General features: G+C 41.8%; 1 protein-coding gene across 4 annotated transcripts; it reads right to left on the reverse strand.

Moving 5' to 3' along the window:
* Positions 1-2863: 2863 nt before the first annotated feature.
* Positions 2864-14325, reverse strand: ACTA2 (actin alpha 2, smooth muscle; the record flags this gene model as incomplete). 4 transcript variants are annotated; one of them, XM_084245931.1, is made up of 8 exons in its annotated part: positions 2864-3007; positions 5282-5463; positions 6683-6874; positions 7398-7559; positions 7907-7991; positions 10272-10382; positions 12698-12826; positions 14197-14325. In XM_084245931.1, the coding sequence occupies 8 exons, from the start codon at positions 14323-14325 to the stop codon at positions 2864-2866; spliced, it is 1134 nt and encodes a 377-aa protein (XP_084102057.1). The 4 variants fall into 4 exon arrangements, with proteins under 4 accessions (XP_084102057.1, XP_084102059.1, XP_084102058.1 ...); XM_084245933.1 differs by lacking the exon at positions 12698-12826; XM_084245932.1 differs by lacking the exon at positions 10272-10382.
* Between the last annotated feature and the right edge of the window lie 5674 nt (positions 14326-19999).

Below are 19999 nucleotides of genomic sequence, written 5' to 3' on the forward strand. Positions count from 1 at the left end.
AGGAGACCCCGGCCCCAATTGATGACAAATGGCTGAAACCAACCTGAGAGTAAGCTGTCATGGAGCCCTGCCAATCAGAAAGACACAACACAGAGTCACAATCCATCCCCCCCTCAATTTTTGAATAATATATATATAAGCTTCCCTGCTGCCTGCTGCTCAGTGGCTACCTTCTCAGGACCCCTCTTTGCTCAGAGAGCTTTCCTGTCCTCCTTATCAACAATAAATTTCTTATTCTTCTGCCTAACTCCAGTCTTTACATTGAATTTTTCCCTCACCAAGACAAGGACTGAGCTTCTGGGGTTGGGCTCCCAGACCCCAGCCTGATTCATCATGAGTCTCCCATCTTTCTCTTTGAAGTCTCACACCCCTATTCCATCCCACTCACCATGTTTTGCCCCTATTTACTTCAGAATTTATATCCATGTAGATTCTCCATGCACCTGTAATTAATTTTTTCTTTTCTTTACTAATCAACCTGCTGTTAATTTTAAAGCTCAACCAGCCCAAGCAGAACCAGGAAGAATAAGGAAAATATCCCATCTCACCAAAATTGGGCCTCAGAGAAGCAGGAAACAAAACAGTCAATTCTAGGACCTCAGAGCACCAGGAAACAAAGGGTTGAGGCTGACTAGCAGCAGGATGATTAGGATGCTTAATTGATTTACTTGAAAGCAGTGTTGTCTAACTAAACCATATATTTCAGTCTGTTAGATAACTGGATCCCAATCACCCCTATTTGGTTAGAGCAGCTCACCAGTATGTAAAGAATCCAGAGCATGCGCAGTTCTTCTGTTAGTCACCTGAAATTCACACCAACCTCGTTGGCATACTGAAATCTTCACCTCGAGGAGGAGATGAGCTGCCATTTTATGAACATGTGATGTTCATGGAAGAATGACCCGGTCCCAGACATGCACAAATGACCAGCCCTGGACAGTACTTCCAACACCCAGTTACCAAAACCCTCTTTGTCTCACTTTTTGCTTTTGTTTCTTTTAACCCCCCCCCCCAGTCTTTTCTCAGGGAGGCAGTCTTTGGGGACTTAGCCCCTTATCTCCATTACCTGTACAAAGTAATCAACACCTCTTTCTCCAACAAAACTTGGATCCGGTCTACTTGGAGGACAGTCAAGAGATGAACCTATAGAATTCATTGCTATTCACTGCCCCTAAAACCAGAAGCTTTTAATTTAAGCCTAGTGGGATGGAGGGACTTTGCCTGGTATTTGCAACTGGAAGATTTTCCTCAATCATAACATGTTATATCAGTTCTCAAATTTTGATAGATGAAAGAATCATCAGCAACATTGGATTAAAGCTCAAGTTTCCAGTCTCATTTCCAGAGGTTCAAGCTCAACAGGTTTTTGCTTTGATCTAGGATCTGCCCATTTAAAATGATGAGGTTGACATTCATGGTCTGTTCTTTGTAAAAGCTGATCTAAGGCTAAAGAGTGTGGGTTTAAAACCAACTGCAAGTTCCATCTTTGCCAGTAGCATGACATTGGGTATATATTACTTCAGTTACTCCATCTATAAAAGAGCAGTGAATTCTTAGGGCTATTGCAGGACCAAATAAGATCCTACCACAGAGAGCTTGGTATAGGATCTGGTCATGACAGATATCAGTACATGCCTGTGTTTATCATTTGAAATTCTAATTAGCTACAAGTTAGAAGACCAGAATAATTCAGAGGATATTTGAATTTTCTGAGCCAAACAGGCATTAAATCCTTAACCCCAAGGTCTCTGCAGGGAGATGCCACATCAACCAGGACATCAATCATTCCCCAGGACAGTTAGTGACTGCTGACCCCACTCACATGTTCACACACTGGGGCATAAGCTGCACCAGCTGGAGACCTGCTAAGATACTAAACAGGCTGGGTAGAAAAGTGCTTTGAGACAAGGACTCTTAAGACCACAGAAAGTATTTTCATACCTTTTTGTCCCTTGGGCTAAATGGGTAAAAGAGAAGTTAAAGCTGTCAGTTCCCCTATATAATTGTATCAAGGGAACAACTTGAGTTTCTTCATTCATAAAATAGGTCTGACAACAGAGTTTTCTCCATAGTTCTAATGAACAAGTAAGATGACATGTGTAAAAACTCTTTGGGTGATGATCAATAGTGTGATTGATAATAGGTCCTTGGAAAGTATTGTTATCTTTCTATCCCATCTCTTGTGACTGTGTTTATAGTATTATATTCAAGACAGATAGTACGATCCATGTGTATAGTGAGCTGTCAGTGTTTCCTAATGTTTCCCTGATAAAAGCCATACCTTCTTTTAATACACGTATGTATTTATTTATTAAGTTTCATATGTAGTATATATTAAAATGTATATAGAATATATGTGTATATTTACATAATGTATGTGTACACACAGACTATTATTGTTTTGTTTTCAGCCATCTGGTTAACGATATTAAGGTTATAAGAGAGCAAAGTAATATAATCACTCAGCAAATTGTGAAGTCAGTGGGGATTAGCCATTAATATATTCTAACCCATGTTTATGTTTCCCTCCTGTGCTTTTTCAGATTTTCCCACTTAGAGCATTTAGATGGAACTCATCATGTTAATGGACTTGACCCTTTCCTGAGAGCCATACTCATCCTTTGTGCCTTGTTCTCAGATATACCACTAGAGAGAGCCACTGTGTAAGAAGTGGGAACAACCAAACAAATAAGTGCCCAGCAGCCCACTAGAGGGTACTAGTAACGTAGTTCAGATTTATTAAAAAACACATAGAATGAGTCAGAGCTTTGACGAGGAATGATTTGGAAAAGAATTGAAGGCATTAGTCCACAAAACATTCACAGTTGTGTGCTAGAGATAGACAGGAGAGCAGGCTAGTGTTTTAGAAGCATTTGCGGTGTACAATGGAGGGTCCGGCTTCATCGTACTCCTGCTTGCTGATCCACATCTGTTGGAAGGTGGACAGCGAGGCTAGGATGGAGCCCCCGATCCAGACAGAGTACTTGCGCTCTGGAGGAGCGATGATCTGTTGATAAGGATGAGAATGGGGTCATTAGTGCACTAGGACAGTCGCTGGGCCTTTTACCTCGTCCAGCTCTCATGGACCTGGCAGAAGTTTTGTGCACAGTAGGGACATTCTTGATAATTTTATACCATAGGGGGTGTGAAATGGGCTGTGAATTTAGAATTCTTTAGTGCGCCTATTTTTCTGGCTTCTTTCACACAATCCAACATCTGAAAATCCTCTACTATGTGCAGGCTAGTAGAGGGAAAACAAAGCTGGCCCCAAATCCTGCATGAACTCCATTTAAGAACCCTGACCATGTCTCTGATTTCCATACATTGTGTCACAGAACTTAGCAGACATACTTCCTGTAGAAGCAAACACCAGAGTTTTCAAAGGAGAAGTTTTGATTGCGCCAGAACTAACTGCAAGTTTGGAAGTGTCCTTCCACCTGGTGACATTGATGGAGGTGCCCTGCTTAATGCTGGAGGGCTGGGTTCCCTATTGGGGTGAACATTCCCCTGGGCATGTTTCCATTTAGGCTGCACAGGCTGGCGTCACTCAGCACATAGGCCTGACCTTTGAGGGCATGCTAGTGATTCTTAGAAGAGTAGATGGTTTGGGCTTAGAAAGCAGGGACTCAGGCCAAGGGTCCCACCACCCTCAGTAATCTAAAAAAATAACCGCAGGTGAACAATTTCAAATTCTACTCCAAACTTGGATATTGGGGTCGAAGTGAATATGGACATTTCAGCCAACTGAAGTGTTTCTGAAACCATGGTGAAGAGTTTAGTGTTTTATCCCCCAAACTCTGGTTGAACATTTACTCTTGATATAAGTAGCTGACACTTACTGAGCACTTAGTATGTGCCAGGCACTAACCTAAGCATTTGACATGAATTATCTCATTTAATCCTCTTAGCCACTTTTAAGTTATTAAATTACCCCCATATTATACACAAGGAAACAGAGACTGGGAAGTTTGAATAACTGGTTCAAGTCATGCTGGTTGTGTACATGTCAGACTCAATAGGACCATTCCAAGGTGCTTTTTTGTTTTTTTTTTTTTTGGTTTTGCTTTGTTTTGTTTTAATAGCACCATTTTATTTTGGATTAATTTCAGGTTTACTGAAAGGTTGTAAAGATAATACGGAGTTCCTATAGATCTTCATCCAGCTTCCCTAATGTTATCATCTTGCTGTCCCAGGGTTTTAATGGTTTTCTCTTACCAAACTACAGCTCCCCCCCCACCCCCCTGCAAATCCCACATTAATTCTATTCAAGAAACCACATTTTGAGAGCTGGAAACTATCCAACTCTGGCTATAGCCTCTCTCTGTGCTGAACCCCCAACCTAGCTTGGCTTTGTCAGTGAGTTAGACAGCTAGTTTCATCTCCCTCCCAAGAAACCACATCCTTCAGAAAAGTGCTGTCTCTCACTCTGCAATTTTTAGAGTCTATGATACAGAGAGAATTTGCTTCAGCCTAACATATTCTCTTGTTAGCAGTATCCCCTTCCCCCAAAAAGAGAAAGGAGAGCAAATAACAGAGAACTTACTTAATACTTTTATGTATGCAGACAGTACCTGAAACCCCCCTCCCTTTCTCCCTGGGACATGGGTCAGAGGCTGCCAGCGTGGCCTTCTGATTTCAGAGAATAATAGCCTTTGGGAAGTCACCAATCACTTGTAAGTTTGCTTCCAAAGAGTATCTCCATCTAATGTCTGAATTCGCTGACTGGGACTCAAAATTAACACAATATAGGGGTCCTGGGTGATTCAGGGACTGAGCTTGGTCCCCCTGGAGTCATTCTGTGCCTTTGAGCACCTGTATCAAAAGGAGTGATGAAGATTAAACTGCAATTCCTGGTCAGGGGCATGTGGCCACAGTTAGTAGTGGAAGAACATATGCTATTGAATCCACAGACATTGGATTTCTCAAAAAAATCTGGCTCATATGTGTATATTTTTTAATGTTCTATATGTGATATGCACTATTTTTGTGATGAGGAAAAACAACAAATTGTGTATTTTAAAGAGATATGGGTACGTGAAGAGTTCTGTTGACCTTTACTGCAGCTGCCAAAAGTAGCTGGTGGACACGGATGAGTAGAGATTAAATATTGTACAAAATAAATCATCTTCTCTTATGAACCAGACTGATTTGTATTTTGTCATGTACAGTAATTTTGGGTTTGCCCACTGCCTACCCTAAAACTGAGCACATTCACGTCTGAGGGGTGGAGGTGGGGATTGTACTGCAGCAGCCTAGCCATGGAGGCTTTCACTGAACTGACCTTGATCTTCATGGTGCTGGGCGCTAGGGCTGTGATCTCCTTCTGCATGCGGTCAGCAATGCCAGGGTACATGGTGGTGCCCCCAGAGAGGACGTTGTTAGCATACAGGTCCTTCCTGATGTCAATATCACACTTCATGATGCTGTTGTAGGTGGTTTCATGGATACCAGCAGACTCCATCCCTGGAAAACAGACACAGGGTTGGGTCCTCAGGCAGTGGATGAATCCAAGTTAGAGGTAAGGGACTAGATGTGAACAACTGGAAGATCTTATGCTGGCCATGAAAACATAACAATCTAAGAAGCGCCCATTTAAGAGACCAAAACATCTTTGTAGTGCCCCATATCTTCCCGCCTCTTGTCTGGTAAGGAAGACTTGCTGCAGCATCTCCAGAGGGTAGGGCGCTGCAACATCACATCACTGACTTTTAGTAGACTCACTGCTGTGTTCCAACAGGAACAAAGCCTTCAGGCTCCCTGCAGAAGAGCCCACCCTGAGTCAGTGCTGAAGCCACTGCTCAGGGCACTCTAAAGTCTCTGGCTGCTGCCTTATTCTCACCCCTCAACACTAAATGCTGCAGAATCATCAGGAAAATGCTTCATCTTGTTTGGATAGGCATTTACATTTCTTCAGTCTTGATAATTTTTTTTTTTTTTTTTTTGGTCTGAACTGTTTGTTCATTTCTGATGTGGGTCTTTCGAAAAAAACCCTTGGTGGCCCTTCATCATTTGGGGTGCTGTGATATAATAATAATAGTAATAGCAGCACCTATTTATTATTTATTAGCTATATCATTCTTGAGGGGTCACTGTGGCCAGGCTCTGAGCTTAATGCTCCTCACATAGCTCACATGGTTCTCGTGGCCATCCTGGGTTGACAGCCACACTGTCACAATCCTCACTTTATAAATGAGAACATGGAGGCTTCCAGAGGACGTGACTTTCCCAAGACCATGGTACTAGAACTAAGGCCCAATCCCAGGCTTCCTCGGAGCCTGCCCTCTGTAAACACTTGAGAGATGTCCCAAAGTCACTGGTAACATAGAAACAGGATCTTCCATTCTTTTCTCCTATAATCCCAGATTCTCAGTAGTCGGCACATCCTTCCAATCTACCCAGTGGCTCCACTGTGTCCAAGCACAGAGAATATTAGATTCTTTCCCCATCCACCAAGAATGCTTTGGGCTTGACTACAACATAGGTAGTGCTTTATTAGAAAGCTCCTTTCTTGGCCTCCTTAAATCTTTTTACCTTAAAAAATGGGCACTCATTCTTTTTCCTTTGCCCAAAGTGTTTTTGGTCTTGTGGCCCCTGTCACATGTCCCCAGCTGGAGAAGGGCACCGGCTGAATATGGGAGGACAGGGTGATCTCCCTTTCCCAGAAGAGGGACGTGTGGCCTACCGATGAAGGACGGCTGGAACAGGGTCTCCGGGCAGCGGAAGCGCTCATTCCCGATGGTGATCACCTGCCCATCGGGCAGCTCATAGCTCTTCTCCAGGGAGGAGGAAGACGCGGCAGTGGCCATCTCATTCTCAAAGTCCAGAGCTACATAGCACAGTTTCTCCTTGATGTCCCGCACAATCTCACGCTCAGCTGTCAGTGTGAGGCAAGCATGGACATTTGCACAAGTGATTAAAAACCCACCTGCCCTCCTTCAATCTCCTCCACCACAATATAGGCTCCTTCAAAGAAGTTCATAAACTCAATATTCTGCAACCCCAAATCCACACTGGTAATGAGATTACAGGTGTATTAATGTGAGCCACTTCAAGTCCAAGGTCACACAGTTAGTGACTGGCAGAATTAAGAGCTGAGCCCTGTCTAGATGACTCCAAAGACTCCCAATCACATAGTGTCTTCAGCCTCTGCACTCCTCTATTAGTGAGTGGAAGGAATGTAAAAAAATGTTCAAATAGTACAACTGACTAGCTCATAATCCTAGATGTTTATAACTGTTCTTCTCAAGGAAATCACCTTGTGATTTCGCAGCAAAAGCCATGCTTTGCTCCAGATACTGCCATCTGCAAGGCTTCTACCCAATGTTTCCTTGAGAGTCACCGTGACCTTGTAGGTGCCTGTAAAGATCACCCTTTTCCTTCTATGCCCCCTGCCTCACCAGTAGTCACAAAGGAATAGCCACGCTCGGTCAGGATCTTCATGAGGTAGTCGGTAAGATCTCGGCCAGCCAGGTCCAGACGCATGATGGCGTGGGGCAGGGCGTAGCCCTCGTAGATGGGCACGTTGTGGGTGACCCCATCTCCAGAGTCCAGCACAATGCCTGGGGATAGTTGGGTGTGATAAGTCACCATGGCATTGGTGTATGGTCACTTATGACCAAGTAGAAGAGGAATTTCTAAGCTGCTTATTTAAAAGAGAGAAAAGAAGTCATTTTGCAAGATAGAAGACAGGGGAAGACAAAAAGATGAGGAGCCAGAAGAGAGAAATCATAGAAAAAGTGCTACTGGACCTATAAGCTCAAAGACTTATTTTTAAAGAAGACAAGACCTTTTAGCCCAGTCAGTTCTAACTAACCCCCCATCCATCACAAACCACATGTTTGCAGTGATGAAATCCCCTAACTGATGTGCATTCAGTCAAGATTCCCCATTGTTCCCAATCACCTACCAGTTGTACGTCCAGAGGCATAGAGAGACAGCACAGCCTGAATGGCCACATACATGGCTGGGACATTGAAGGTCTCAAACATAATCTGCAAAGCAATCCAGAGAGCTGTTAGTGATGCTCCCAGTCTTACCAAGAAGGTCAGGAGAGCTCACTCTGATTACAGTTCTGGGCAGAGGAGATGGGAGTAAAGGAGGCCCAGGGCAACCCTGGTTGCTGGAGGAGAAACAAAGATGTGAATGGGGAGACCATCACATCTGGGACCTGCGAGCATGAGGGGGCTTGGCAGGGGTATGAGGCACAGCTTCAGACCCTGGTTCTGACTTGGATGTGACCTGGGAGAACTCACCAAGTAAACAGCTGACTAATGTGGGTTTCACTCCATGTCTCCCAACTGTAAACAGAGGAGGAGTTTGAACTGAGCCTGGAGGCTCCTCCAGTATAAACAGTCGAGGACTTACTTATTAATGATATCAAAGAAACATAAAAGATTACAGCCAGATTCTGACTTCTCTGATATAAAGAAAGAAACCACTTGAATCTGAAGCTGACTCTGGTAGGGATTAGTCCCAGTTCTGTCTTCTGTCTGAAGTGCCATTAAATCAGTTCCACTTTTTTTGTGTAGCTGCTGGGCCAATGCCAGGCCTAGAATCTGAGGCCATTTTGATTGCAGTGGAAGGGCCCTGATTCCTGAAAGAAAGGCACTGCCTGCTGTTGTCAGAGGATATACCTGTAAGCCAGTGTCCCGGCTCAGGCAGTACAGGGACAAGACCAGAACTTGAGCCTTCAGGTCACACATGAGCAAAGTTTGTGCATGCTGAGATGCTCTTGAGCTTTCATGTCTCCATCCACAAAACTCTCCCTGATCTATTCACCAGAATGTATGACATCATTTGCATCATATGCTGGAGGGCCATGATTCCCTATTGCCTGCCTTCGCACCAATTCACAAAAATGAAAATGTCCATCAGACACCTGTTGTTTGTGGAACGATTCGCAGGCGGGCAGATATTCTCTGTAGAGTAATTGCTAGAGTGTTGGTGTAAGCACTAAGAGTTCTTCTGAGAAGACCCAGAGTATTATATTCATGGTTTCCTAAGGTCAAAAGATCATGGGTCAATCCCAAGTTCTGCCACTTCTAGCTGTGTGACCTTGGGAAAATCACCTAAAGTCTTCGAGCCTTGACTTCTTCATTCATATGATCAGGATAATGGTAACTCCAGCTTCACACTGTTAAGCTTTAAAGTTGATTGTAGCACTATTTACAATAGGTAAGCTATAGAAACAACCCAAATGCCCAAAAATAGAAGACTGGATCAAGAAAATGTGGTACATATATACAATGGAATATTACTCAGCAATCAAAAAGAGAAACTCATGCTATTTGCAGCAATGTGGATGGAGGTGGAAGTGAAATAACCCAGAAAGAAAAAGAAAAATGCTGATGGTCTCACTCATAGCAGTAATTTAGAGAACCTAAATAAGGGATTAGGAAAAAGACTAATTATAATAAAGTAAAAATCAAAATCAACAAGAAACTATAAACCAGAGACACACTATGGGGAGGAGAAGGGAGTAGGATGAAAACGAGGGGGGGTGGGATTTTACAGGGAATATACCCAAGATGAAAATGCATATATTGTACAAAAATGAAAAATGATGTAAAAAATATATAAAATAAAAAAAAGAGATAATGCATGTGACAATCTTAGCCCACTGCTTAACTATAGCAAGCATAAAGTTGACGTGAGATGTTTTTATTTAATAGTTCATCTGAACCCAAAATATCATCCGACTGGTGCATGATTACAAGATGAAAGGTTTTTGAGCTTCTGACAGGGCACAATAATGACATAATGATTATCATTTATTGTATGTGTGTTATGTCATATTGACCATTTTCCCTAATTATTATTCTCATTGGTCCATTAATAAATGGGTACTAATACTATTCCTCGCATATAGGCAAGGAAACAGATTGAAAAGTTAAGTGGATTCTTTAAGGCCACATAGCCAGTAAGTGACAGAATCAGTTTTAAAACCTAGAACTATTTGACTCCAGAACCAAAATTCCTCACTGTATGCTATTCTTCATTTTTAAATGACTTCTAAGAAGTTTATAACCTAAACCTTTAACCTCTTCAATTAAATTTTTTAAATTTCTTACAGCTCTTGGAAGCCAAAATGGGCATTCGGGGTGTGATCACCACCAGGACATCCCGCCCTTGGCAATCCCCATGTTCCTGGGAAACTGTCAGTCTGGCCTGACTGGACTGCTGTGTCTGCCTTCTCTCTGCTCTCCTGCACAATCCCTTTCAAACAGGTCTTTGTTCAAACCAAAAACACTTTTCCTGGAATGGATATTTACCTGGGTCATTTTCTCCCGGTTGGCCTTGGGGTTCAGGGGTGCCTCAGTGAGCAGGGTTGGATGCTCCTCAGGGGCAACACGAAGCTCATTGTAGAAAGAATGATGCCAGATCTAGGAGGGGGACAGAGAAGAAACACAAGCATGTGATGTCATAAAGCCACCTCATACCCCAAAAAGGGATCAGAATGAGTTAAATAAAACTAGACCCAAGTAAAATATTACAAATGTTCGTTATATTTATAATATGTCCACATTTTTACAGATGCAGAGACTGAAACTCAAAGACTATAAGTAGCTTACTGAGGGTTTACATTTAGTAAGTGCCTGAGCAAAAACCGAAACCCAGGTCTATGAGGCCAGGTGACATGGTAGTTATAGGCACAAGTTATACGTACAGGCTCTGCAGATAAATCTGAGTTCAAATCGCACCTCAACCACTTCTTGGTTGTATGAACTTAGGCAGCTCCAGTTTCACCACCAATAATATGAAAATAATTAGCATACTTGTAGTAAGATAATCCTAGAGTTAATACTTAGTCTAGTTTCTGGTCCAGAGTAAATGTTACCATTATTTAACTGTTTTCTTTACCCCCACTTCCATGTTAGTTAATGTTCGTGGGAATGTGATTTAGTTTAGTGAGTAAAAGGACAAATAAATGGATACCTGAATGGCTGAATAAAGCTGACATGAAATCTTGCTGTCACTTTCATACTTTCAGGGAAATTTCCCTCCGCAGTGCATGTGAAGAAGAGGACAGATCTCCCTGCCTCTTGCCTGAATCTCTGACCCCTCTTCACTCTCCAGGACTGGTCCTACACTCTAGACCCTCGATCTGTTGGCAAACACTTGGCCAGAAGAGCTAGTGCCTATTTATAGTATGTCTATGTGAACTCTACTTTGGACATAAATATGTTTGCTTCATGATTGAGTGTCCTCTTTAAAATCCCCAAATTTTAAACAATGCCAAAATGAACAAACCATTGTAAATAGGTCTTAATTATTTGTGAAAATAGGAAAATTCTTCACCTAGTCCCAGAAATGTTAAATTCATCTAGAATTAAAACAAAAGAAAAATTGCTGACAGTTTATAAATGAACCAAAGATAGATTGACTTTAAAGACTGTCTTGCTCCAGTTTATTTGGTTTTTAAATTTGTAGTTTCTAGAAAGGAAAATAGTCCTTTGATGGAGCAAAAGCAGCTCAAGAAATCTGACCAGCCATATAAACTGTGGTTACTCTAAAACATCATTAAAAAAAGAATTCCTCTCTCCAGCAAACATTTGGAATATAAATTTTAGAGATGATAAAATACTCTCTTTGTTCTAAGGATCTTCCGCCAGGTGCACATATCTGTAGTACTGCCAGTTCCTTGAAGAAACTCTTAAAAAAACATTTTCTCACTGCTATTAATATCTTCTTTTTTAGTGCAAACTGCAGTTTCACTAAATCCAAAATCTTAGATTAAGAAAATCCAAAGAATGCAAGTTCTATAGAGAAGCAGGTTTGAGCACTATTACTGATAAATTCTAGTAACATTATTTTCTTTTCAGCTGGTGTGTGTGTGTGTGTACGTGTGTGTGTGTGTGTGTGTGTGTGTGTGTGTGTGTAGGGAGCCAATAGATGAAGTTCAGATGTGATTCTAATTCTAATATTTTTCATTGCTTTTTGAAATATTTTATGTCACTCTCACTATTCCTTCTGCTCATTTTTCAGATCACTTGTGTTTCTGTGATGCTTAATAATAAATACCAAAGTCCTAGGACTGAACTCTGCTCCTTATTAGTTGTTTTTTAATAGATCTAGGAGATAAGGGCCTTACTTAACACAACACTGAGATACACACACACACACATTATATATATACATAACTTATATATATATAAATAACATATATGTTATTTACATATATAATTTATATATATATTATATATATATATTAACTTGTGTTAGCTCCCTGTGCTTCCATATTTTGAAATATTCAGAAGTGTCCAAAATCTACAATGTCACAGCTCCCCTTGCTGAAGTGAAAAGCTTTCAAGCGTGGATGGGAGAAGGCTATTCCTAGCAATTCAAGTCCTCTTTAGTGTACTGCTCTGTGGGATGGCCATAATCCTCTGAGGGGAGGATTATTCTAGCTGCCTCCTGCACAATGCAGGCCCTAGGCAGGCAATCCAGTTGGTATAAGCAAAGACTATTCATTTCCACCACTGGCAAAGGTCTATTCTCATCACAGAACTGTCTGCCACTAATTAGTTTATAAACTATTAGGCAAAAGCTTTTTTCAAAAAAGGAAATATTTTAGAATTTTTTTCAGTTAGTGATAATTTAGAATAAACACTAACAAATAAAAGCCAATTATTTTCCCCTGCAGTAGCAATTGTTGGATTACACCTGAAGGTCCAACCCGCAGCAAGCCTCCCAGTACCTTTTCCATGTCGTCCCAGTTGGTGATGATGCCGTGTTCTATGGGGTACTTCAAGGTCAGGATTCCTCTTTTGCTTTGGGCCTCATCCCCCACGTAGCTGTCTTTTTGACCCATTCCCACCATCACTCCCTAGAGAGATTCAATGCATTACAAGTCAGTCTCTGCCAGAACTTGTAAATGGATTACAGTCAAGTCACAAAAGGTTAAATCATTGCGGTAGGAGGTTCCTCTCTTGGTATCAGTGACAATATGCTCAGTCTCAGGGTCTCCAGGCTCTTCAGCAACATCCCTCAGTTGATCGGAAACAAGCTTAAATCAGCTTCCAAATAGTAGAGCATGCTGTGGTAAGGCAACTTTACATTGTGTTATTTATCTTTTGTATTCCTTGATAAACTATTAAGGCAGAGATTCCATTTGTCTTGTTTCCACACTGGAACAAATTGCATATATTTGCACATGATCATTTTTAGTTGAATGAATGTAGAAAATTTTGTAAATTAATTAAATAGCATTTTGCCTGTCATAAATCCTTTAAAGTGTACTTTAAAAACTGTCACCTACTCAAGGTATATAAATATTATTTTCTAACATTGTAAGCAAAGCAGTATCTTACAAATGACCACTCACCGCTTACTTTATAATGAATCAATTTATACCAATCAACATGAAGACATTTGCCTAAACTCTGACTAATTTAGATGCACTTTTTAAAATCATTAAAGTGAAACTTAAAAAAAGAAAAAGAATTCTCATTACTACATTTTTAATTGTGCTGGAGTGAATGTTTTAGAATGCAAAACATCCATGGTTACACAGGATGTAGTGATTTGTGCAGACTGTCTCCACAGCACACAATTCAATAAGAAGAATTCATTCTTTCCAAGGGGTTTCCATTATATGTCCTTGTGAATACATGTCTATCTTAGAGTTATAAATATCAGAAAAGTTCAATGTTCAAAATATTACTTTTGATAAGAAGTAAAATTTCTGAGATGAAGTCCTCAGTTTTTAACAGGTAGCTGCCACCAACATTTGGTGTAAACATAATGTCATGGAAAAACCACTGTGGTTGTCCAGATACATTTTCTTAAGAGGTGATATTATATAAAAATACATTTGGCAGCAGTGTTTGCTGTCTTCTAACATCAAGCGCTTGGAGAGGGAATGATCCAAGCTTTTGTTTCCATTTCTTTACTGAGGTAATTAACAAGTATTTCTGATGATGATGATCATAGCAATGGATAGATTTAGATTAAAGGACTTAAGAAAAAAGGTCATATTTTATATCTGGTTGACACCACCTGATAATCAGTCTACATTTATATATGTAATTGGCTCTTATTCATAGATTATCCATTACCCAATGTTTATTTTTAACCAGGTTACGTAATTTCTGGGCAGATAGTCGTAGACATCTGTGGAGACCCTTGGACACACAGTCAGAGAAGGAACTAATCTATTGTGCTCTTTCTTTCCATTCCAGTTTGAATTTTGCTCACCTGATGTCTGGGACGTCCCACAATGGATGGAAAAACAGCCCTGGGGGCATCATCCCCAGCGAAGCCAGCCTTACAGAGTCCAGAGCCATTGTCACACACCAGAGCGGTGCTGTCCTCTTCTTCACACATCTCAGCTGCACCACGTCACACAATCCTACAGGGAACAGGAAGGAAGTCCCACCTGTAGCACAGCATCTTGGTGCTTACCTGCTCACTCCCCCTTTTCAGACTGGTTTAGGGACCTTCTCTTCTATACTTCTCCACTGACCCTTATTTTAGCACAATGTTATTCTCACAGCACTTGAATTAGATTGTAAGCTTTCTGTGAACTAAAACTCTGACTTCTACATTCATACAATGGGCCTCTACCACAGTGCATGGCAGGTCACATATCCTCATAAGCATATTAAAGATTGATTAAATGAGGGACTGAATGGACATCTTAGGGTAAAGATGGGAACATAAAGACTATGAGACCAGATCTTCATGGGGACAAGTCACTTGCTATATGTTAAAGTTTTGACCATTTTCTGCCTGTATCAATCCAAACTCATTTTTTTTAGACCTGTTGTAACTGTCAAAAAAAATTTAAAGGTGGATTTTGAGGGATGGGCAACATGTGAGAATTTGGAAATGTTGAAACATTTAATGCAAAATCTTTAAAAGAAAAAAAATTCTTAAATCTCTTCTGGGTCCTGAGGACTTCTACATTACTCTTTAAAAAAAATAGAAACAAGCAAAACATTCTAAAGATGCTTTAAATTTTAGGATTCACAACTATTCTCCATTAAAAAAGTCACTGCAAACCTAAAAGTTCCACAAGGATTGCATGAATTATATATCAAGCAATAAAATACTTCTCTGCTATTGAGAAAGGATAAGATCAAGAAAAATAGGTTAGATAAAATAATATTGTATAATCCCCTCAAACATATATATTTATGCATCACAAGATCAGTTATATTTGACAATATGTTGATGGGGGTTATTTTGAGGTTTTGGGATTTATGGGTATTTTTAATGATCTTTTCAGGGTTCTGTGATATTTTCTAAAGTCCGATTTAAGTTTGCATCCCATGCCAAATTTCAAAAGACAAGGGCAAAAGTAACAACTTATAGATTTGGGAAGTTGAAGGCCTATTAGAGAACATTTTCATCCTAAGTCCTTATCTTCACAATATTTGCTCAACTACACACAGGGCTAGAGGCTCAGCTGGACCAGAGCTCAGGTCCCTGTGACTTCCAGTCAGGAGTCCCTTCTATTTTTATTCTGAGCAAAATTCAGTTGAAATAGCCTATAAAGAGGAACTAACAGCCTATATAGAGTTGTCTGCCAATTTTGAGATCTCAAGGTTTGCATGTTGAGCAAGATTCTCCTGCTATGTTGGTGAACTCATTGTATACCCAGACTTAGATATATAAAGAATAACTCTTCTAATGAAATTTCTGGGAAATAAGAAAAAAGTCTATAAAGTTGGCATTCTGCCACCCCTGTTCCTGTCCATGAAATCAAGACTGCAATCTTTCCATGTGCCTAGAACTTCTATAGCAGTGCCTCTTGGCCTTTGCAAAGAACATGAACTTCATTTGAGGTAATATATTTGTAAATCTATGGCATGTGCTGTTGTTTCTGAGTGAAAAACAAGGAAATCAAGACTCAAGAAGTTCAAGTGATTTGTCCCGAATCCCGACACTGGTTAAGTGAGAGAATAGAGATTACAGAGCATGATGGTAGTGAGTTTGGCCCCTGATCAGACTGCTTGAATTGCAGTTTGACCTTCACACTTTGAAGCTGTGTGACTTAGTAAGCTACTGAATATCATCTGATCATAGTTTTCTTATGGATGAAACAGCAATAATGTCAGTGGCAGCAATAACTACTCCATTGAGTTCTTATGGAGATTAGATATTTTCTAAAAAATTAAAGTAATGGACCTCCCCTGGTGGTGCAGGCGGTTGAGCACTGCACTGTGAAGCTGTCCGCAGCCTCTGCATTGCCGCTTTGATCCCGGCCGGCCAGCAAAAAGCAAAAGAGAATCCTACATAGCATGGCAGACCTCTCCTGTCTCGCCCGCTGCTCCCCTCAGCAGTGTATTTCTGTCGTCTGCCTGTTCCGTTCCTCGCTCTGTCTCTGGTGAATCCTCTCACCCCCTACGCCATGCATCTGGCCTGTACCTTGGTTCTTGTATAAAATAAATAAATCTTTTAAAAAAATGTAAAGTAATTCATACAGAATTTAGGTTATGAGTTCTCAATAAATATTAGCCTTAAAATTATTATTAATAACATCACTGTATGATTATTCTCTATCTAAATCTTTTCATATTCCAGCCTTTCCTCTGCATACACTTCCAGGCTCAGAACGGAAAACAGTAACTGGTGCATCGCATTTGTAGGAATGGAAAACAGGCCTTGCAAATGATTTGCCTTGCCCTTTCCCTTTCTTCCCTTCCCTTGCCAACCCTGAATTATGTTTGACTTTCATGTGATTTGACTTTCTTTCTAGATTAAGAAGCTAGAAGAGAGGTGAGAAATATAAGAAAGACAAGGGCCTCGTTACTGGCGCAGGGGTTGAAGTCTCAACGCTATCAAGCTATCATCAGCCACAGCGACATGAGTTCAATCCCTGGCCAGGGAGCTAACCACATGGCGCAGCAGACCTCTCCCGTCTCGCCTGCTGCTCCCCTCAGCAGTGTGTTTCAGTAGCTCTGCCTGTTCTGCTCCCCACTCTTTCTCTGGTGCATCCTCTCACCAGCACCCCCTCACCCAGTTCTTGTATGCATTGAAAAAAAAAATAGAAGGGAGAGAAGACAAAAGAATCAGTCAGAGGCTAGCAGCAATCAGTTTGTGGGTCTGCTGGCTCTGGGAATGGGCTAACCCGATTCCTAAACCAAAGAAAGAGCTAAACCAAAGCAAGAGCTGAAAATAGGATAACATTTTTGCATTAGTACGTTCTGAAATTGTGAAAGAATATTCACCATAAGACCTCCCCTGGCGGTGCAGCGGTTGAGCGCTGGGTTGCGAAGCTGCCTGCAGCCTCTGCAGTGCCGGTTTGATCCCCGGCCACTGGCAAGGGTCCCACATGGCGTGACAGACCTCTCCAGCCGCCCGCTGCTCCCCTCAGCAGTGTACTTCGGTCCTTCTGCCTGCTCTGCTCCCTGCTCTGGCTCTGGTGAATTCTCTCACCCTCCCGTGCCTCTGACTGTACCCAGTGCTTGTATAAATAAATAAATCTTAAAAAAAAAAAAAAAAAAAAAAAAGAATATTCACCATAGACACATGGATCTACCTTTATTCATTCTTTTATTATATGGTTAAGGCTTGGGGGTGGGATGGTTTGGAGAGAGTGTGTAAATATACTGCAGCAGAGAGAGGATGATCTTCAGCATCAGTAAACATGCAGGAAAAAATTCTCAAAATTCAGTAAATATATTCTTTGACAAAAAAGCTCTCCGGGTAGAATTTCATAATCTTTCAAATGAGCGCTGTTGTTAGAGAAATCTCTGTTGTACCCCAGAAAGCAGAGATTCAGTGGTTTAAATCTCTCATCTAACATGAACAAGCAGCTAGGGTTGGAGCAAAGCATTTCCTAATTAGGTAAAACACACTCGAACGTCTGCTTTTGGAACTGCACCCTGGTCAAGAGGTTGGCTCCAGCTGACTAGAATATATCTTGTGCCAAAAATGAGTAGCTAGTGGGAGGGGGGTGGTAGTGGAGAGAATGCTACAGTTCCCAGCTCCTCAGTCTTGAAACACAAGCCATATTTAGTCATGAATCACAAAATGGAAGGAAAATCTCAGCGTGAAAACTCCAGTCTGGGCTGAAGCTGCCAAGTCCTGATTTACAGGGAAGTTCATTCTGGGTTGGCTGACTGTGACAGTCACACCAGCCTCACCAGGCTGAGGGAAATGCAAACCACATGCATGCAGGCTGAGACACTAAGCAGCCTGCAGAGAGAGGCAGGCACGCTCCTCCTGCTTGATTTGCAGGGGTTTAGATCATTTCCTGCTGTGCTCTGTGACAAACAATCACCAAATGGCACAGCTTAAAGTATAAGATCAGAGGGACTCCCCGGTGGCGCAGTGGTTGAGCGCTGGGTTGCGAAGCTGCCTGCGGCCTCTGCGGCGCCGGTTCGATCCCCGGCTGCTCCCTGGCCACTGGAGGAGGGTCCCACATGGCGCGCAGACCTCTCCTGCAGCCCGCTGCTCCCCTCAGCAGTGTACTTCGGTCCTTCTGCCTGCTCTGCTCCCCGCTCTGGCTCTGGTGAATCCTCTCACCCTCCCGCGCTTCTGACTGTACCCAGTGCATGTATAAATGAAACAAACAAATAAATAAATAAATAAAACATGCCTCTATTAAAAATAAAAAAAAAAAAAAAAAAAAAAAAAAAAAAAAAAAAGTATAAGATCAGAGACAAGCCGAAAAGACATACCTTCCCAACAGAAAACACTACAAAGTAGAGCCAGAGGAACCCAGCAGCAAATAAACAAGTAGCCAATGTCAAACACAGGGCAACTGATCTCTGTTCATGCCTAAAATGCACTTCCAGCCACCTTAGCTGAACCCAAAATGCAATTTGTGGAAAATCCCCACATCAAATGTGAACCACAAACAAATGCTGGAGTTTCCAGCGCCTAAATGTAAATAAATATATGATTTACTGCACACATTTAGACTGCACCACTGAAAAGTGCTGTGAGTTCTGGACTGAAGGTTTATTAGTATAAAACAGATTTTACAATTGACTTTGTTCCATCTTCCTCTCCCCCACCTCCCCCGCACAAGCTGCATATTACTCTTGTCATTAATGTTAGCTAATTAGAGGGGAAAGCTGCAATCACTTTAGCAGTACAACCTTCATTCAAAAACTTCAGAGTGCATGAGCCCAGCTAAACCCCCCCCCCCCCCGAAGCATCTGATTACACAGAGTAAAAGCAGAGCCACTGGCATCTCTAAGCCACATCCCTGGGCCAGTGCCACTTACCCTGACAGTGCTCAGCTGGGCTTCTCCACTCTGGGTGGTGTTCAGGGACGTTGCAAGCCGAAGGGTTATATAGCCCCTTGGCCTGCTCCCCTCCCACTAGCTTCCCAAACAAGGAACGAGGACAGACTTGAGTCTGTCTTCAGTCTAACACAACCATATAGGGACCTCAGCACAAAACTCTCTCATCTGGGTGGCCAGAGGCCTGGGTCTCTTCCACTGCATTCCACTGCTCCGTTTCTGAAATAAGAGGCAGCTCAGCTGCCTATGGGAGATAAATAGCCCAAGGCTCAGAACAACTGCTGAAATGCCCAGAGATTCTGAGCTAGCACAGGAGGGCAGATGCACATTCCTCAGAAGACAGGGTGTGCTGCAGGCTGGCATTGCAGGGCACTTCCTAGCGAAGCGGGTGTAGAAAGGAGTGGCCCCCCAAGGAGAAGAGACTTTAAAAACCTCTCCTCCAAATGTGACCTGCCACAATGAAAGCTACTGCTTCAATTGTTCACAAACATATAGAGGGATTGAGCATTTTATGGTCATGCTGTGCTTATAAACAGAGTCCATGAGTGATATTAGTGGAAATCAGAATTGCAAGTAGAGATGGAGTTTATAAGCCTGTGTTACACAAAGGAACTTGGATGTAAGCATGACTATAACCACTATAATCCTATATGTCTTCAAATTTGTCACTAAATAATTTAGCAGAATGATCAGGGACCATCCTTTGGCTAGAAGAGCCCACACAGTACCCTGTCACAGAAGCAGTTTAAGAGAAAAAGCCAGGTTCCAGGGGAATCTCTCATAACCTCCTTTCTCTTACT

The sequence above is a fragment of the Talpa europaea genome (genome assembly GCF_964194135.1).
Source record: "Talpa europaea genome assembly, chromosome: 10".
In the NCBI taxonomy this organism is placed as follows: domain Eukaryota; kingdom Metazoa; phylum Chordata; class Mammalia; order Eulipotyphla; family Talpidae; genus Talpa; species Talpa europaea.